Source organism: Littorina saxatilis, linkage group LG1 (assembly GCF_037325665.1).
Source record: "Littorina saxatilis isolate snail1 linkage group LG1, US_GU_Lsax_2.0, whole genome shotgun sequence".
Taxonomy (NCBI): domain Eukaryota; kingdom Metazoa; phylum Mollusca; class Gastropoda; order Littorinimorpha; family Littorinidae; genus Littorina; species Littorina saxatilis.
Genome location: NC_090245.1, coordinates 8,994,703 through 9,015,746, shown reverse-complemented (window position 1 = coordinate 9,015,746; position 21,044 = coordinate 8,994,703). Strand labels below are relative to the sequence as shown.

The 21,044-nt window shown below is 42.9% G+C and overlaps 1 protein-coding gene across 1 annotated transcript in view; it reads right to left on the bottom strand.

Moving 5' to 3' along the window:
• LOC138958345 (neural-cadherin-like) overlaps positions 1-21,044 on the bottom strand; it is an 87,645-nt gene that overhangs the window by 12,712 nt on the left and 53,889 nt on the right. The window contains exons 22-34 of the mRNA XM_070329497.1: positions 19,926-20,167; positions 19,165-19,301; positions 17,242-17,517; positions 16,751-16,972; positions 11,679-11,793; positions 9,980-10,173; positions 9,005-9,228; positions 8,281-8,549; positions 7,469-7,607; positions 6,742-6,972; positions 6,109-6,336; positions 4,998-5,199; positions 200-381 (exon numbers count right to left, since the gene is read on the bottom strand). Coding sequence (XP_070185598.1) covers positions 200-381; positions 4,998-5,199; positions 6,109-6,336; positions 6,742-6,972; positions 7,469-7,607; positions 8,281-8,549; positions 9,005-9,228; positions 9,980-10,173; positions 11,679-11,793; positions 16,751-16,972; positions 17,242-17,517; positions 19,165-19,301; positions 19,926-20,167 — 2,661 coding nt within the window. The remainder of the gene's footprint in view (positions 1-199; positions 382-4,997; positions 5,200-6,108; positions 6,337-6,741; positions 6,973-7,468; positions 7,608-8,280; positions 8,550-9,004; positions 9,229-9,979; positions 10,174-11,678; positions 11,794-16,750; positions 16,973-17,241; positions 17,518-19,164; positions 19,302-19,925; positions 20,168-21,044) is intronic.

Sequence of the window (21,044 nt, the reverse complement as noted above, 5' to 3'; positions counted from 1 at the left end):
TGTTTGTGATGGGGTCTGGTGGTTTCCGACTGTCTGTATGTTCATGGAAACCTTCGGGTTTGCATAACAGTTTTTATAGGGCTAAGAAATTAGCCCTAACATTTTCAATCCTGTTTGATTGCACTTCGCTTCCCGAGGTGATCGTAGTGTTTCGGCACACGGTTACACTTCCTTTCAAGACAATAAGCTGCGTTCTCACCTCCAGAGTGATAGTCTGAGTGTTGTCGGTGCTGGAGGCGGTGAAAAGAACACCGTTGAGATCTCTTGTCCTGAACATCATCTGAATCTCCAGCTCCTCCGGCCTCACGCGGGACGAGAAAAACTCACGGTTCAGCGTCCACCGGAAATGGCTGTTGTTCTTCAGGTTACGCACGGTCGTTTCTGTAACAAGCACACTGGAAATGATTCTCATGGCAATGCAATGGTAAAAGAGACCAGAACAAGAACTGTAACAAGCACACTGGACATGATTCTCATGGCAATGCAATGGTAAAAGAGACCAGAACAAGAACTGTAACAAGCACACTGGACATGATTCTCATGGCAATGCAATGGTAAAAGAGACCAGAACAAGAACTGTAACAAGCACACTGGACATGATTCTCATGGCAATGCAATGGTAAAAGAGACCAGAACAAGAACTGTAACAAGCACACTGGAAATGATTCTCATGGCAATGCAATGGTAAAAGAGACCAGAACAAGAACTGTAACAAGCACACTGGAAATGATTCTCATGGCAATGCAATGGTAAAAGAGACCAGAACAAGAACTGTAACAAGCACACTGGACATGATTCTCATGGCAATGCAATGGTAAAAGAGACCAGAACAAGAACTGTAACAAGCACACTGGAAATGATTCTCATGGCAATGCAATGGTAAAAGAGACCAGAACAAGAACTGTAACAAGCACACTGGAAATGATTCTCATGGCAATGCAATGGTAAAAGAGACCAGAACAAGAACTGTAACAAGCACACTGGAAATGATTCTCATGGCAATGCAATGGTAAAAGAGACCAGAACAAGAACTGTAACAAGCACACTGGAAATGATTCTCATGGCAATGCAATGGTAAAAGAGACCAGAACAAGAACTGTAACAAGCACACTGGAAATGATTCTCATGGCAATGCAATGGTAAAAGAGACCAGAACAAGAACTGTAACAAGCACACTGGAAATGATTCTCATGGCAATGCAATGGTAAAAGAGACCAGAACAAGAACTGTAACAAGCACACTGGAAATGATTCTCATGGCAATGCAATGGTAAAAGAGACCAGAACAAGAACTGTAACAAGCACACTGGAAATGATTCTCATGGCAATGCAATGGTAAAAGAGACCAGAACAAGAACTGTAACAAGCACACTGGAAATGATTCTCATGGCAATGCAATGGTAAAAGAGACCAGAACAAGAACTGTAACAAGCACACTGGAAATGATTCTCATGGCAATGCAATGGTAAAAGAGACCAGAACAAGAACTGTAACAAGCACACTGGAAATGATTCTCATGGCAATGCAATGGTAAAAGAGACCAGAACAAGAACTGTAACAAGCACACTGGAAATGATTCTCATGGCAATGCAATGGTAAAAGAGACCAGAACAAGAACTGTAACAAGCACACTGGAAATGATTCTCATGGCAATGCAATGGTAAAAGAGACCAGAACAAGAACTGTAACAAGCACACTGGAAATGATTCTCATGGCAATGCAATGGTAAAAGAGACCAGAACAAGAACTGTAACAAGCACACTGGAAATGATTCTCATGGCAATGCAATGGTAAAAGAGACCAGAACAAGAACAAGAAGAAGCACAAGAACAAGAACAAGCACTTTATTATCTGTTTAAAAACAGAAATTTGCTTTTAGGTCTACCTAACAAATGCAAAAGACATTCCGCCAAGACAGATCAAGATAAAACATAAGATTAAACGTTGTGTTTCACACATTACAGCAGTCCCTCTCATGAACGGACACCCTTGGGCCATAGCAAAACTGTCCGTACTGAATGAAAGAGTGTGACATGAAGTTCTTGTACATCATTGTAAAGAGTGTGAATGACGTTTTAGTTTAGATGTCAAGCGCTTAGAGCAAGCCTTTTTAACGAAAGTTTTTGATTTAGCGCTATATAAATGTTCTTATTATTATTATTATTGCAGGTGTCCGGTCACGGGAGGGGTGACCACACCACCCCCCCCCCATACACTCACACAGAGACACACAAACAACAGGATTGAGTCTATGCTAATCACTTCTTGTGGCACTAAACAATAAACTCCTAATACTTCTTTAAACGTTCTGTAAAAATGATTTGTATGAAAAGTGTTGAAAAGAAGAGATAAAATAAATCCTCAAGGCAGTGAACACACTCACCATGCACTGACATACGAAAGCAGCCACACAAACACAGCACAGAGGAGCGTGTGCAGATGCTTTGCAAGAATAAGCTTGAAACCCAGTTTGAATAAATAGCAGCAGATAGAGCTGCATGTCATAATCATGTAATTTATTTTCATCTTGTCTGGCTTTATTGACTGCATGCCGATCATGTGGCATGGCAGTGACTTTTCACTCTTCAGTCGGAAATACACTGTACATAACACAGCTCCCACTCTCCCTCACTAATGCCTACCCCAAGCCGTGACAACTGATGCTTGGAAATTGTGTGGAAGAGTACACCTCTCTATTTCTCTCCAATGCTCTTCCTGCTGACATGCAGTGACACCGGACACCCCACAGAGTTTAGCCAGCTACCCCTCCACCCCCCCCTCCCTTTCTCTCTCACTCCCTCCAGCCATGTACTGTTGGGCTGTGGCCAGAGAGGTCAGCTCCAACTGTTCACTCAGAGCAAAACCAGTTGACTGTGTCGTAACTTTTGACACAGCAAGACAACTGAAGGGTTCACAGATTAGGCAACCGACTCACTGGTCAAGGCTGAGGGGAAACAAGAGTACAGTGGAGTCCAGCTATAACGAACCTGGGTAAAACGAAATCCCGCTTTTAACGAACTGCCATTGATTTCCCGGCAGACAGCCTTCTATTTCTTACTTGTTACTTTCGGGCTACAACGAACCTTTTGAACTCATTTGCATAACGAACCCCTCTTATAACAAACACGTTTTCATCCCCCCAGAGCAGTTTTGTCTCTAAAAGTCACAAGGCTACAACGAACGGTGCAAGGTCTCGGCCAACCAAGACTATGGCATACTCGTAGCAAAGCCGCGGAATGGTACCGTAAACCAAGAATAGTGACGTAATTACGTCACGGTCGAAAGTCTTTGACGTCAATGCCTCCCTGTAGTCTTTTTCTCTGGCGCGGTGTGTGAGTGTGTGTGTGTTCATTTTGTGCACATGTGTTAGTGTTACTGTTTGTGTGTGTGTGTGTGTGTGTGTGTGTGTGTGTGTGTGTGTGTGTGTGTGTGTGTGTGTGTGTGTGTGCGTGCGCGTGCATGAGTCTGTACTCGTGTGTGTGTGTGTGGTGTGTGGTGTGTGGTGTGTGTTTGTGTGTGTGTAAGAAAAAAAGAGAGAGAGAGGGAGAGAGAGAGAGAGAGTGTGTGTGTGTGTGTGTGTGTGTGTGTGTGTGTGAATGTCTGAAGAGTACTCGGGTCCAGCGCGAGCGTTTTTTATAGACACTGACCTTCTTCCCAGGGGTCAATGACCCAGTTTTAGCTATGAGGTGGTTCCCCTGTCATATGAGAGAGGAAACACTTCCTGCACAGGGGTCAGTGACAGTTTAATCTATGGGGCGGTCTCTTTGATGTCTCAGCTGAAACATGCATTATCACAAGTTGTTTGACTGGTACTCAGGCGGTCTCTTTGATTTTTTTCTATTTTGATACACTCCAGGAAAAAAAGTCCCGCCTTATGACCCGAGAAATACCATACATGCTTTTACAGACTTTTTAAATTTTACTTCTAAAATTACAGTAAAGTGAACATTTGAACTATACCTCTCTATGGATTTATTATGAAGCATGCAGAGATTGTACTCTCCAAGGAAAGATCGATGGGACGATCATTTGAAGGTGAGTGGGAAAACTTGTCTTGAGGCCATTTAGGGTTGAAAACTCTACAGCGAATTACTGATATAACGAACTAAAATGTATCTCCCTTGAGATTCGTTGTACCCAGACTCCACTGTATCTTGTCAATGAAAGAGGTTACACACAGACACACGATGCTGAGAACTGTGGCCGGTTTTTCACTCTCTTTCGCTCAGGACCTTCATCGACTGTGGTTTCTGTTGTTTACGTCCAACAGACAAGAATAAAGAGCACAGTACAGTTTCATGTTGGCATCTTCGCATGTACTCCACTCCTGACCAAAACTACCCCCCCCCCCCCCCCCTCCTGATGGGTACAGGTGCACTCAAGTTACCAGTGACTGTCGTCACGCCATTGCGGCTGTGATCTTTGCACCAAGAGCCGGACTGCTCTGTTATCGATTTTGTTGTGGTGAAAATTTGACGATGGTCTGTCCGTACATTGGAGGTATGACCTGCTGTTGGGACCGAAAATGAGTGTCCGTGTCCACGTTTTGCAGGTGTCCGTTTAAGGGGGGGCAAATATAGAAGGAAAACACTCCGTGCCGAGCAAATGTGTCCGTACATGTCAGGTGTCCGCTCACGCCGGGGGCCGTACATTGCAGGGACTGCTGTAATAACCATATCATTCCTTGTCTGAAAAAAACACCTCTCAAAAATCATACAAATCATTCTCTCAGTCTCAGAACGGCTGAACTTCATTACGTGTGTGCTGTTATTCCATGGAGTTGATTCTACAGTGCCTCATAACAACAACAACAAGAGCAATGCTCATACGACTCACCTTAGTCATATGAATCAAAAAGGAAAAAACAAACAAGTCTGGCTGGCCCAAAACTGCTCATTATTAAGACTCTCCTGATTACGCAGATGAATCAACAGTAAAAATTAAAACAAAACAAAAATTGCATGATAAGTGACCAATGAAATGAAAACAGCCAATCACCTTTGTTGCACTTCTCTCCCCTAAAGCCGGGGTTGCAAACACAACGCGCCTCCTGCAGGTCCCAGCGCGCCGAGCACTTGCCGTTCATACCGCAACGTTCCATCAACTCCGATTCACCGCCGCCGCACAAAGCATCCTCCCTGGGGCAGCCGTTGAAGCCTGAGTTGAAGTCTGCCGTGGGCTTGTAGTACAGGTCGTACAGCTAGGGACAGAAACAAGCACAATGGTACAGTTTGTGACACAAGTGTTGAGCATTGTAGAAGAAGAAGGAGGTGCAGATCGATAAGAGAAAGTCCGCTGTCCGTGATGCTTGCATGTAAGAACGAACTGATTAATGATGCATACATGCACAAAACATCCCCCGCGGGTTAGGGGGAAGAATTTACCCGATGCTCCCCAGCATGTCGTAAGAGGCGACTAACGGATTCTGTTTCTCCTTTTTATTACCCTTGTTAAGTGTTTCTTGTATAGAATATAGTCAATGTTTGTAAAGATTTTAGTCAAGCAGTATGTAAGAAATGTTAAGTCCTTTGTACTGGAAACTTGCATTCTCCCAGTAAGGTAATATATTGTACTACGTTGCAAGCCCCTGGAGCAAATTTTTGATTAGTGCTTTTGTGAACAAGAAACAATTAACAAGTGGCTCTATCCCATCTCCCCCCCCCCCCCCCCCCCTTTCCCCGTCGCGATATAACCTTCGTGGTTGAAAACGACGTTAAACACCAAATAAAAAAGAAAAATGTACAACACAGTATAACATAACACACATAAACACACACAGGTACATTTGCATACAGACCTCTCCCCCCCCCCCCCACCCCCCTCTTAAGACACACACATATCAAGACACACACAGGTGGCTTTTTTTTTTAACTCTTTTTGCTGCTGAAAAGTTAACATGAAAAAATTGAATGAACAGAGTAAAAGGTTATCCCTAAAGCTGTCAATGGTTTATACATCTATAGTAACTCCACCCCCCTCATACCTTCCCCTCCCCAGTTTTTAGAAAACTACACACACAGCCCCCCGCTCCCCTCCAATCCTTCATCTCCACTTTTAGAATCTCTCTCTCAAGCCACGACCCAACAAGCAAGCAAGCAGTCAATCTCACCTTGCCGTTGTGCACCAGATTACGGATGCAGCCGTCAAACTTCTGCTCTGTGATGCCTGCTGGGTAAGAGGGGTTGGCATAGCGACCGCCCAGCTGCAGCAAGGTGTTGACGTTAAGGAAGGTGTTCTCGCCAGGTGTACGCGTCTTGATGCGACACGGACTGGTGTCTATCTGAACGTCCTGCTCCGGCCGAACCGACCGACAGTTGTCCACCACCATCTCTACCTCCTGTAGAAAAAGATTCACAAAGAATGTTTAGTTCTACGTCAAGAGTTTGGCGGGTTATAAAACCATGAATAATACCTAACATGCATCGCCGATGGCGAGAGAAAATAACAACCATGCACATATAAGTTTACTTGTGGGAAGTAAAAAAAGAGAATGAATTTTAGCTCAGTCAAAAAAAAAAGGTACTTGCGATGAAAGAACACCCTTGGATCCAACCAAAACCATCCCTACGTTGCAGATGTCCTTTAAAGCCAATTTCGTGTTAAACATTTGTCAGATATCATGTCATTCTTTTAATTGACGTGTTCATTTCCAATTCCTTCAAGTCCTTATTACCCCTCCCCATTCTCCCCGTTACTCTTCACAATACACCACAACCGTGCAACACTATCCAGTCAGACGGACCTTGCCAAAGCGAATGATGTCGATGCGGTGCCAGGTGCCGTCCGACAACTGCTGCATGATGACCGCCCCCGACCTGTCCCGGCCATCCAAGGTCAAGGTCTGTGTACCGGTGCCGTGGTTGATCATCAGACGAGGGTACCCTCCCACCAGTTCCAAGGAAATAAAATCTTCTGGTTGCGTCAGCCTGTTGACCTCGCCGATGGGACCGTTGTACATCAACAATCCATCGCCCTGAGTGAGAAACAAAAGATGGAATGATGACGTGCCCAAGAGATTAAAATCCCTAACAGTTAACAATTGATAGCCACAGATACAGAGCTCCAGTTTTCGAGAGTTTTAATGGAACCATCAAAATTGTATCACAGTTCTCCAAATAAAACACAAGAGCAGGCAAAAATAATGAACAAATTAGTCCATGCATGATCTGTAATATCTTTTTCTTCTTAAAGGTGCTTGTATCGTTTTGTTTTTTTATATTTTGTTAGAACAAATCATGGACCTCAGAATCATAGAATAATGTCCCTCATAAGTGTTCATTATTCAACCGGTTCCACACTTGTTAACAGAACTTACACTATAAATGTGCTGAAGAAATGAGTATTAGTTTTACATTATTTCTGATAGCCACTAACCTTTAGAAAATTACATCATCTTCTAGTACATAAGAAAATAGCCCCACACTCTCCATCCCATCCCTCCCCAAACCCTTCAAAGAAAGCCAGTGTACCTTTTGCGTGATAAACTCGATGGTGGTCTGACTGAGTTCACACTGCTCCAGGGTAGGGAAGAAGGCGTAGCTATCTCCGTCAAAACTGTGACGCGTCTGCTGACAGCGGGGACCGTCAAATCCAGGTAGGCAGTTACACCTGTAATAGATGTAGAGGTTACAGGTAGGCAGTTACACCTGTGATAGATGTAGAGGTTACAGGTAGACAGTTACACCTGTAATAGATGTAGAGGTTACAGGTAGGCAGTTACACCTGTGATAGATGTAGAGGTTACAGGTAGACAGTTACACCTGTGATAGATGTAGAGGTTACAGGTAGACAGTTACACCTGTGATAGATATAGAGGTAAACACACGACCGTGGAACCCCCCTTTTACGACATCCACAAATCGTAAAAAATCAGGTCTCAACAAGGAGGAGGTATTCAAATGGAGGTAAATTTACAAAGGCAATGAACAGAAAATCTGAGAAAAGAGATTCTTAAAAAGGAGAGAGTCTTAGATCTTAAAAAAAAGGGGGGGGGGGGGGGTTCCACTTTATTGCATACCAGGTACAATTATAAACACTATTTCATATTAATAATTATAATCAGTTTTGGCCTTCTGCTGAAAAGCCGTCTACAATGAGTTACGTCAAAATTCCATAACGACGTTGATATGTTGGTGATGAATCCTGGACATTACCACATGTTGATCAAAAGCTCATTCCTTGATTCTCAAAACTTGACTAGGTAAATGTAAAAAAGAAGAAAAGTCTGTTTTCAAGCCCACTGTGATAAAGAAAATCAATCAAAGACACAACAGTCACTTACGACAGAACCCCCCAGTCATCAGATGAGCAGGTGCCGCCATTGAAACAGTAATCTCCAGTGCAGAAGTTGGGGTCGGGGAAAGCAATCGCTCGGCAACCCGCCGTGGCAACAATGAAGACCTCAACGCCCACGAAGGACGTTCCGTTTGCATTGACCATCGCGGGCTGCCCTGTGATGTTCATGAAGTTGAAGCAGCCCCCTTCAAACTGTTCCTCGGCACAGGCGTCGATCGGCACCATCATGATCTCGATTCCAACCTCATTGTGAAACTATAATATAAAGGATGAAGAAAATTCGGTTACAGGAGAAGCAGGTGCTGGTTTTACGGGCTTTGATTTGCCAAACAGTGTGTAAACAGAACTCCAACGTGAAAAAAAAAGTACAGAGCATTCTCAACACTGAAACCAAACCTACACTCTTCATTAAACAGATTTCATTTTACCTCCTTAAACTGGGTATGCCTTGGTATTTTCTATCACAAAACCACTACAATGTAACACTGAAACAAAACCCACATTCTTTGTCAAACAGATTGAACTTCATTACCTGAAGAAACGTAGGCCTTGATATTTTCTATGGTAAGACCAGTACAATGTTACACTGAAACCCCCAACTACAATGTAACACTGAAACCAAACTTACATTCTTCTTCAAACAGATTTAATTCCAACCCCTTAAACTAGGTACCCCTTGATATTGTCTTCCTCAAAACCAGCATCATTACCTTTTTCTGGTTTCTGACCACAGCGCTGTCCACCTGAGAGGCCTGGTAGTATGGCGAGCCGTGCGCGGCATAACGCACGTCTGTGAACCGTCCCTTGTCCATGACTGAGATGATGTCCACGTTCTTGGGGTCAAGGCCAAGCACTTCCGCCAGGGCGGCATGAAACTTCTCCTTCTTGGACGGCTTGGTGCCTTCCTTGATGATGAACTCTTCCGCCGTGGTGCCTGGGGGAGGGAGAGCAAGTTATAATAACACAAAAAATAATATTATCTTCATATTTTTCCCTCCAAGGCAAGCATTTTAAGAGTATATCCTTGCAAGTACAGGCATTCCTCTCCTGACAAGTTAATTAACAAACAGAGAGACATACTCTCGCTTACTCGCTCGCTCTCTCTGAGACTCTCTTTATTGCTAGTTTAAATTGATAGTATTGGTTTGTGTGTGTGTGTGTGTGTGTGTGTGTGTGTGTGTGTGTGTGTGTGTGTGTGTGTGTGTGTGTGTGTGTGTGTGTGTGTGTGTGTGTGTCAGTGTGTGTTAGTGTGTGTGTGTGTGAGTGTGTGTGTGTGTCCCAAAGACAGATTGTAAGAAATGGCCCAGCCTTCAAGTTTTTAGATCTTCATCCTTGTTAAATAAATTTCAGTTCTCTCTCTCTCTCTCTCTTTCTGTCTCCCTCCCTCCCTCCAACCCTTTTCTCTCTCTCCCTCTCCTTCTCCCTCTCCCTCTCTCTCTCTCTCTCTCTCTCTCTCTCTCTCTCTCTCTCTCTATATATATATAGAGCTGTAAGAAAGGACCATATGGACCTAATGCTATCATCCCTCGGTAATAAAGTTTTCGAGTTCGAGTTCTCTCTCTCTCTCTCTGTCTCTGTCTCTCTCTCTCTGTGTCTCTCTCTCTCTGTGTCTTTCTCTCTCTCTGTCTCTCTCTCTGTCTCTCTCTCTGTCTCTCTCTCTCCCTCTCTGTCTCTCTCTCTCTCACCTGAGATGCGAATGGCTCCAGAGTTAGCCACTGCCTCCTCGGACAAGATCTGGACCGTGACTGCCACGCTTGACCGCACCCTGATATTCCAGTGCGAGTCGTACACGTCCACCTTGAACTCATAACGAGGTCGCTCAGGTGTGTTACCCGGCACACCTTTCTTCATCGTCACCATGCCGGTAGACTCGTTCACCCTGGCAGGTAGAAAACATAAATGCATACCAAGTTTTTAGTCAGGAATACCTGTATGCAAAAATGCACTCAACACCACCAAACACAAATGCATTGCAAGATTTTACTCAGGAATACCTGTATGCAAAAATTCACCAAACGCCACCCACAAGTACAATGTAAATGTTGACATTTCAGAGTCTGCCTGCATTAACTCACAGCACACAAGGTAGATAAAAGGACTTCTTGCTAGCTTAAAATTGTGTGCTCTTGGAATCTCGCCTTCAATAAGAGTTAAGGTAAAAAAAAAACCATTGAAACCAATCCTTTTACCAATGTACAACTAGAAAAATTACTAACTGTGGACCATGCTCTGAATTCTAAAACCACTTTGCTTCCAGTGATAAAAAAAAAGTCTTTCAATTTTTCCAACATGCACCATCCATAAACCATCACTGTCACCAACTGTGTAATACACGCTTGCAGTAAATGAGAAATATCAATCCAACTTCAATATATATATACAGTGGACTCCCCCCCACCTTTTTAACACCTCCAAAATTGTGATAAAATCAGGTCTTAAATAGGATGGAGTCTTAAAATGGGGGTCTTCTTCTTCTTCTTCTGCGTTCGTGGGCTGAAACTCCCACGTACACTCGTGTTTTTGCACGAGTGGAATTTTACGTGTATGACCGTTTTTTTACCCCGCCATTTAGGCAGCCATACTCCGTTTTCGGAGGAAGCATGCTGGGTATTTTCGTGTTTCTATAACCCACCGAACTCTGACATGGCTTACAGGATCTTTTTCGTGCGCACTTGGTCTTGTGCTTGCGTGTACACACGGGGGTGTTCGGACACCGAGGAGAGTCTGTACACAAAGTTGACTCTCATAAATCTCTCGCCGAACGTGGGGACGAACTCACGCTGACAGCGGCCAACTGGATACAAATCCAGCGCGCTACCGACTGAGCTACATCCCCGCCCGCTTCCAGTGATAAAAAAAAAAAGTCTTTCAATTTTTCCAACATGCACCATCCATAAACCATCACTGTCACCAACTGTGTAATACAGCTTGCAGTACATGAGAAATATCAATCCAACTTCAATATATATATACAGTGGACTCCCCCCCACCTTTTCAACACCTCCAAAATTGTGATAAAATCAGGTCTTAAATAGGATGAAGTCTTACAATGGGGGTCAATTTACACAGGTTATAAAACAGAAAATCTGAGAAAATAGGGTCTTGAAAGGGAGGAAGTCATCAATTTGTCTTAAAATGTCTGTACTCAGCTAGAATCTTAAACAAAAGAGGCAGAGCACTGTTCAGAGATCTGATAAACAACAAGGCAGTAAGCGCTCTAAATGCCTATGACATGTTTAACAGAGTAAATGAGTTATTCGGAACCATTCTCCTGGCACCCGAGAGAATAACAAGCATTGAAATGAACAAGCGACTTTCATCCTCAAAATAAATGTGTACTCAGCTATCAAAAGAAAGAATATACAGAAATCCATGAGAACTCACGAGAAATAGTCCTTGAGCCAGGCAGGTTCGGCGAAGCTGAAGGTCTTATCGTCCAGGTCCCAGTCGTCCTCGTCCTCCACATAAACCCGCCCGATATCCAAGGGACCGAACAGGCCTGTAAATCAAATCTCCACACTATGAATCAATGTTTCTGCAGCCCTATTTCCTTGCTATACAACTTTCTGGTACAGTGGAATCCAGCTATAACGAACCTGGGTATAAAGAAATCCCTCTTTTAACAAACTGCCATTGATTTCCCGGCAGACAGCCTTCTATTTCTTACTTGTTACTTTCCGGCTACATGGAACCTTTTGAACTCATTTGCATAACGAACCCCCTTTTAACAAACACGTTTTCATCGCCCCAGAGCCGTTTTGTCTCTAAAAGTCACAAGGCTACAACGAACTGATGTCAATAATTGTCTCCAAAGACAAAAATACACAAAAATACACAAACACAAGTGCACATCGCGTGATGAGCGAACTCTGAACAAACAGCGGGAGGTGCACGGAACAGCCACCGCCGCTGTGTTTTCACTATTCTAATCAGCTGCTAAGCTATGACTGTGCTCTAATAGCAGTACACATCGGGCGTTTCTTGATTTGATAGCAGAGTGATCATGTGATTGCTTTGAATTTGATTTACGCTCAGTTGATACGGTTTTCTGATCAGAGCTGATCAACTTCACTCCACATTCAAGATGTTGAAGAGAAAACGCGAATCTTGTTCCCTGGAAAAAAATAAACTAATTCTCGCTGACGTAGATGAAAATCTGTTGAAGAAATGTGAGTTTGTTTGTGAGTTCACGGCATCGACCAATGAGCGTGCACAAAAATCAACTTCTTTCAAGTGCTGTCATTGGCTTACAAAATAAGCTTCTCGCGCGTTCACATCGCCAGCGAGATTGTATTTGCAGAACCAAGATGGCGGACCAGCGTCTTCTAAAAGCTGTCTGCTTCAAGGGTTTGTCCTTTGTTGACAAGTAACGAACCCAATCGGGACAAAAAAAGGGTGTCCGCGTCCGCGCCATTTAGAGTTGAAACTCTACAGCGAATTGGTGATATAACAAACTAAAATGTATCTCCCTTGAGATTCGTTGTACCCGGACTCCACTGTATATGTACTGTTACTTGGGTGGTGACTCAATTCACAGAAAAGATCTACAAACAGTACACATTTTCTAGTTGTGCTTTTTTTCTTGCAGAAGTGCATCTTTCTCACATAAGGTACAAACTGAACTGTTTTACTATCAACATCTGTGTAATCAAACCTTTTTGTCACAGCCCTTTTTTTAATTTGTTTTATTCTTTATTTTTTTAGGGACAAATCTATTCCCAACACTCTACTGCATTATAAAAGCTAGCAAAAGGCTGAACGGTATGAGATCAACATTTGGCCTTCATTACAGCACAAGCCAACAAACAAATATATTCCAGAATTTACTGAAACAGTACCCTTCCCCACAGAAAAACTGAAGAAAAATGAACAATTCCATGAAAGCACATTAAGTGAAAGACATTTGTTTCCAAGTGTTTGTGTGAGTCTGGTAGCCAAAGTAAGGGTGATGATGTAAACAATTTAACAATGAGAAAAATGTTAAAGAAATGTGTCAGAGATTATCCTGCACCCAAGAAAACTTGTATATTACGGGTTCCGCAAAGTTAGATTGGTAAAGATCAGAGACCCAATGTGAAAGTTTTATAGAAATTATCAAGCACACAAGAAAAATATTTTTTCTTAATTTTTCAACATTTGAAGTAGTAAATGGATGTATGGGTTACATAAATATCACAAATAATAAGTTAGGATCACCACCATCGTCAATGTCACTACCATGAAGAAAACATTACTGATTAACTGATTAAATTAATTAGCTCACTGCTTAGGCTCACTGATCAATACTTCAAAATGTTAGACCATAAAAGTGCTACAAAATATAAATACAAAATGACCAGAGATTAACCCAGATTATAAAGTGCTGAAAGAAAACCTGAATGAATTGTGTGAGATTATTAGTTTTCACCTGCAGTAAGCAACCTTTCCATAAGGCAAAAAAAAAAAAAAGGTCTGTTTACGGTAACAGGCAAAAAAAATAGGGTCGGTAGGTCGGGAATTTTTTTTTTCTTTCCCCAAAAACCATATTTTTACGTTATTTTTTTAAATTTATTTATTTTTTTTTCTTCCCAAATGCAAAAAAAAAGTCTAGGGTCGCGCGAAAAAAATAGGGTCGGTCGGGTTACCGTAAACAGACTATTTTTTTTGGGGGGGGGCCTAAAAAGAACAGCTCTTTTCTCAATTAAACAAAAAAAATTCTTCTTTTCTTGATCTTTCTTTTTCTTTGGTTATTTTCTATTCGTATTTTCTCCTTTTAGATGGCTGCTTACTGCAGATTTTTTCCAAGATTTAAAATAAACACGCCATTTTACCTTCCCCAGGAACTGGAAACAAAGCAAGCGAACCAAATAATTACAATCACACACATCAAAGCGAACCAAATAATCACAATTACACACATTAAAGCGAACCAAATAATCACAATCACACACATCAAAGCGAACCAAATAATCACAATCACACACACTCAGCTTGTTTCTCTAGAACCACACTGCAGACGCTCTGCTTGCCAAAGTGACTTTTTCATGGGTGTTACTGGGGAAAATCAAAAAACCTGAAAGGCAGGGGTCCAAAATGCTCAAGTTTGAAAGAAAGTTTCTGGACACCGACGAAACCAAATCATAATAAGCAAGATGGCGGCAAATCCAAGGGAGCGAACCGAGAAAGCACGCGAACCGGTGTCAAAAGTCGAATCGGAACCACTGCTCGTTATTTCAACTTAGCGAAACAAAGCTTTTTTTTTCTCTTTTTTTTTTGAAAACCCGGAAAACCGGAATTTCCGGCTTCAAATTTTTTCAAAAACCGGAAATCCGGCAAAAGCCGGAAGAGTAACACCCATGCTTTTTTAAGCCATGGTAGTCTTCATGCTGAGAATACACATGTTACACAAAACAACTTCCAAAGCACAACAAAAGCCAAGCCTCCAGTTTTTTCTCTCTCGTGTGTGTGTGTGCAGGCAATAATTAATGAAAAGCATGAATTTCCACTTTCATACTTAAACACACACACACACACACACACACACACACACACACACACACACACACACACACACACACACACACACACACACACAAACACAGATGAATTCCAACATTCATCCAATGACAAGAAAAAGCAAATAAGCAAGCAAACAAACAGTACAGTCAAACATGTACAACCTAATACATCAGAAAGACAGCAGTTCTCAAACTTGTCATTTTTTCACCGCAGTGCCACTGTACTATCAAACATGCAAGCACCGAGCAAACACAACAATTACACATACAGTGGAACCCCCTATTGAGCCCCCCGATTGAAAATCCCCCTCCCTTTTAAGACCCTGTTTTCTCAGATTTTCTGTTCTTAGCCTCTGTAAATGTATTTTTTGCTTGTTTGTTTGTTTGCTTAACGCCCAGCCGACCACGAAGGGCCATATCAGGGCGGTGCTGCGACGGGCGCTGTGGCGGGGTGGTAAGACGTCGGCCTCTTAATCGGAAGGTCGAGGGTTCGAATCTCGGCCGCGGCCGCCTGGTGGGTTAAGGGTGGAGATTTTTCCGATCTCCCAGGTCAACTTATGTGCAGACCTGCTAGTGGCTTATCCCCCTTCGTGTGTACACGCAAGCACAAGACCAAGTGCGCACGGAAAAGATCCTGTAATCCATGTCAGAGTTCGGTGGGTTATAGAAACACGAAAATACCCAGCATGCTTCCTCCGAAAGCGGCGTATGGCTGCCTAAATGGCGGGGTAAAAACGGTCATACACGTAAAATTCCACTCGTGCTAAACACATGAGTGAACGTGGGAGACTAAGCCCATGAACGAAGAAGAAGAAGAAGAAGAAGGGCGGTGCTGCTTTGACATATAACGTGCGCCACACACAAGACAGAAGTCGCAGCACAGGCTTCATGTCTCACCCAGTCACATTATTCTGACACCGGACCAACCAGTCCTAGCACTAACCCCATAATGCCAGACGCCAGGCGGAGCAGCCACTAGATTGCCAATTTTAAAGTCTTAGGTATGACCCGGCCGGGGTTCGAACCCACGACCTCCCGATCACGGGGCGGACACCTTACCACTAGGCCAACCGTGCCGGTCTGTAAATGTATCCCACTTTTAAGACTCCCTGTTTTAAAAGACGTGATTATTATTATTATTTTTATTATTATTATTATTATTATTATTGTGATCATTTTTATGCGCCTAATCTAGATATAGCCCTAGGCGCTTACATATTAATTTCTGCCGTTTGAAATGGAATTTTTTACAGACAGACAGACAAACAGACATTTTTTACACACAATATATAACGCATTCACATCGGCCAGTAAAGCTCAGTAGCCTGTTAGGCGAGCATTCACCCTTCACGGCCTTTATTCCAAGTCAAACGGGTATTTGGTGGCCATTTTTATCTATGCCTATACAATTTTGCCAGGAAAGACCCTTTTGTCAATCGTGGGATCTTTAACGTGCACACCCCAATGTAGTGTACACGAAGGGACCTCGGTTTTTCATCTCATCCGAAAGACTAGCACTTGAACCACCACCTAGGTTAGGAAAGGGGGGAGAAAATTGCGGCCTGACCCAGGGTCGAACACGCAACCTCTCGCTTCCGAGCGCAAGTGCGTTACCACTCGGCCACCCAGTCCACATTATCTCAGGCTTTAATTAAAAGCGGGGTTCCACTGTATCCACATTACTGAACATCTCCATACAGTGGAACCCCCCTTTCAAGACCACCCAACTTCAGACTTCCCCCTTTTTAAGGCCTTGATTTTTCAGATCTTTTGTTCTTAGCCTCTGTACATTTTTCCTATCTCAAGACTTCCTCTCTTTAAGATCTAATTTTTTTTCAGATCTTTAAAGGTCTTAAAAGGGGGTTCCACTGTATTCACATTACAGGACATCTCTCTACTTCTTTCCGAAAAATTCACAACACTCCCCGAAACCAAGCCCACACCGCAACCTCTCCTCACCTTTGTAGTTGTAGACAAAGATATCCTGATGGCCCGGTTTGGGCTTGTTGTCGTTGATGTCGGCAATGGTGACGGTGAGCGTGTTGGTGCCCGTCATGGCCTTGGGGCTGCCCTTGCCGCGCATGTCCCACATCACGATGGGGATGTAGTAGTACTTCTGCTTCTCGCGGTCGAACATGGCCTTGGTGGAGATGGTGGCCGTGCCGTTTCCTCTGTCATCGCCTGCAAGGATTGGTAAGATCAAGGGTTAGGACAGGGATCTGTATCATGTGTTGTGAACTTTCAGGAGACAAAGATCTGTATGATTTGATATGAATGAAATTGTAAAGCGCCTGGAGCCAATGGGACTTGAGCTATAGAACTTTTATTTTTTTTCTCCTTATTACTATCATAAACCAAATGACTCGAGCTATAGAACATTTATCTATCACTATTACTGTTATAAACCAAATGCAGCTCAAACACTACCAATTTCCGACACAAATACTCACTAGGGTCAAAGACGAGATCAAAGTATTCGCACGTGGGCCGAGCATCGCAGGGACAACTGTTAGCTCCATCGTCGCACAGTGGCGACGCAAAACCAAAGGGAGGACCGTAAGGGAAAGCATCAGGGTCTTTTCCAAAAATCTTCTGCAAGACAGCGGGGAAGTTTTGGTCGCCTTCCATCACCTGTGGCTGGTAGTCGTGCAGGAACTGTGGGAAGTTGTCGTTGATGTCCTTGACGATGACAGTCAGTGTTCCGGACCCTGTTTGTGGTGGGTCACCTGAAGAAAAATAAGCCATTTCTAAAATCAGTAAAATGATAACATGGGAAATAGTGTGACGGAGTCTTGCTTGATTTAGCAGTCTGAAAAGGCTTTTGTAAGAAAAGGCCTAGCCTTAAATCTTAATCTTTGTAAAATAGAGTTCAGTTCAGTTCAGTTCAGTCTCACATCTGAACCAATCTTTAAGCAATTTGAAAACAAACACATTATTGCAGGCAGGAAGAACTTTTGTCATCTGTGCAATGTGAAATAGAACACTCTGCTAGACTCTTTTCAAAATCCCCGGACAGTCGTTGGTCTCCTTTGATTTAAATTTATTCTGGTACAACACCTCCTTTACGCTTATCAATTATGGGATTCTGGCAACCAGAAGACACATGCACCGAGGTTTTGCAGACACTTTTACAGAGGAAAAAGTATGGTTGACAGGGTGACCAAACAATTTCTGCCTGAGAATAACTACATATTGCATGACACCAGGGATGGCCAGATCGTCCGCCCGGTCGCCAGGGGCGAGTAAAAAATTCTCCGGGTTAGTAGAAACCGCCTGGCAACTCGCCCGGCTGGCCAGTGAAAATTCTGGTCAAGTGCAACACTTTAGGTTGTTTTATCCTATATACGTGAGAGAGACACCCGTGAGATAATAATCGTTCAAATCACACGTGTGTATATCATGTAAATGAGGTCATGTCAAGCAAGTCTGGCAGGGACCTGTTTTTCCACTGCTTATGATGCCAAAGTCACAGAGACAAACGTCATTATAGAAACACAAATTGCGCTCGCTAATTACCCTCGATGAATCTTTAGAACTAACACGTCACGCCACACTTTCAGAGTGACGTTTCTTTGCTTTGACGTAATAGATTGCACGAGGCTTTAGAAGAGATCGAGGTTCCAAAACAAGCGTCTTCAATTTAGCTCCCTCGAATGCAGGACATTTTCAGTAAAATACACGTAAGTACAGTATGTAGGATAAACAGAATACTACATGGCTTGCTGTGTCGTACCAGATTTACACTCGCTGCTTTTTCAAATAGTGAACAGCTCGCTTTTGCTCGCAGTTCAATATTTTAAAAAACAACTCGTGTAAATCTGGTACGACACAGCAAGCCATGTAGTATTCTCTATATATCCAGTTTCAAATCAGATGCAGCAACTTTGGTATATACCGGGCCAGCGACATTTTTGGCGGGCTAGTGACTTTCTTGCAGTTACTCGCCCAGCTGGCGAGTTAAAATTTTGGGATTTGGCCATCCCTGTGACACCATACATTCTCTATACAACTTTAATCAATCAATCAATGAGTCTTATATCGCGCATATTCCGTGGGTACAGTTCTAGGCGCTCTGCAGTGATGCCGTGTGAGATGAAATTTTATACGGCCAGTAGATTGCAGCCATTTCGGCGCATATTTACATTTCACGGCCTATTATTCCAAGTCACACGGGTATAGGTAGACAATTATTAACTGTGCCTAAGCAATTTTGCCAGGAAAGACCCTTTTGTCAATCGTGGGATCTTTAACGTGCACACCCAATGTAGTGTACACTTTAAAAAACAAAACAAACAAAAACAGAAAAACCCAGACAGCAGACAGACAACATCATGACTTAGTCTATGTTTAGCAAGTTCTCAAACATGACTCACCTTTGTCGATGGCCCTGATGGTGACAAGGTGTCGTTCTTGTGTCTCGCGATCCAAGGGAGATCTCAAGGTCACCTTGCCTGTCTCGGGATCGATACTGAAGTGACGGCGAGGATCCGATTTTCGATCAATGGAAAACCTGTTGGTGCACATGTGGAGCAATGTTCAAAACTGACGCATCAAGGTTATCACTGTATGCGTAATTAACTAACTGTGGATGGGGCACTGGACATCTCATATTGGTTTTTCACTGTGCACCATTGTGGCTTAGACTGCTCTTGCATGTCGAAAAGTGACTGTGGGATCTTTCACATGTGCAGAGATCCTGGTATATGCTATGCACATAAAGGTAAAACAGGCATAGGTGCATCTGTACCTCTTCAGTTGACATCCAAAAATGTTTGGAGGTAACATCACACATATCGTACTACAATGAACTACGGTGAAATAACCGCTAAGCAACAATCCCTGTCAAACGAAAACCTTCAAATCAACATCAGAGATCCTAGTCAGGTAGGAAACATTTAGTGCTGGTCCCAAACTCAATGCACATGAACAATACTTAAAGACCAACATCGGCTGGTATGCCAGCCTGACAGATGTACCTCTGTTTTTGTGTGTGTCTGGACCACATCCGATGACACTGGCAATGCTAAATGGAGCTCTGTGGCCTTCTTCTGTAACAAGGCTTTGAGTCCTGGAGCCGAATCTTCGGCTTTAAATTACACAAACCTTCAGCATGCTCCCACCAACTCCAACTTACTCAAACTTGGCATTGTCCCCAGAGTCCCTGTCAGTGGCGTTGAAGGTTGCCACGTGGTAGCCCGGCTTCTCGTCCTCGAAGATCTCCTTGGTCAGAACCTTGGGGCTGATAGCCGGAGCGTTGTCGTTGAAGTCCAGCACGCTGATGGCCACGTGGGCCGTTGCCGTGTGCAGCGGGTTCGGATCTTGCGCAATCACTGTCAGGTTGAAGAACTGCTGGTTGGCCTGTTCGTAATCCACTTCCTGTGGAACGAAATAAGATTCAGGCTTACGATGTAAAGTAGACGAATTCTGAAAATTACTGTCGGTTTTTTTTATGGGATGTTAAAGAGTTGCTTTTCCTTCTTTTTTTCTAGCTTTTCCATAAAAACACCGAGGCAAGCTACATGTGACATTGCAGTCTTAATCAGTGATTCAATGGAAACAAGAGAAAGCAATGCTTCCATAACCCATACAAACTAGATAGTTATATCCGAGCATTGTCTATAGGGGGACAGCTTGTTTATGTTAACCTATTCCAACAACATTTGACAGCAGCATATTATTACACTAGGAAATTCTTTCATAAGTACCTGTTTTATAAAACCCACCCTTTCAGGTTGGTTTTCTTTGTTTTCTGACAACACGTCTAGGTGTTACTGATGTCAACTTGACAGATTACAGATCACACATTACGAGTGGTTCCATTCATAAAGACAAGTATCTAGATAAACAGTATTTAAGATCACACATTACGAGTGGTTCCAATCATAAAGTCAAGTATCTAGATAAACAGTATTTCAGATCACACATTACGAGTGGTTCCATTCATAAAGACAAGTATCTAGATAAACAGTATTTCAGATCACACATTACGAGTGGTTCCATTCATAAAGACAAGTATCTAGATAAACAGTATTACAGATCACACATTACGAGTGGTTCCATTCATAAAGACAAGTATCTAGATAAACAGTATTTCAGATCACACATTACGAGTGGTTCCATTCATAAAGACTAGTATCTAGATAAACAGTATTACAGATCACACATTACGAGTGGTTCCATTCATAAAGACAAGTATCTAGATAAACAGTATTTCAGGTCAGGACTTAACACATGCAAGGAAGAAGTGAGAGAT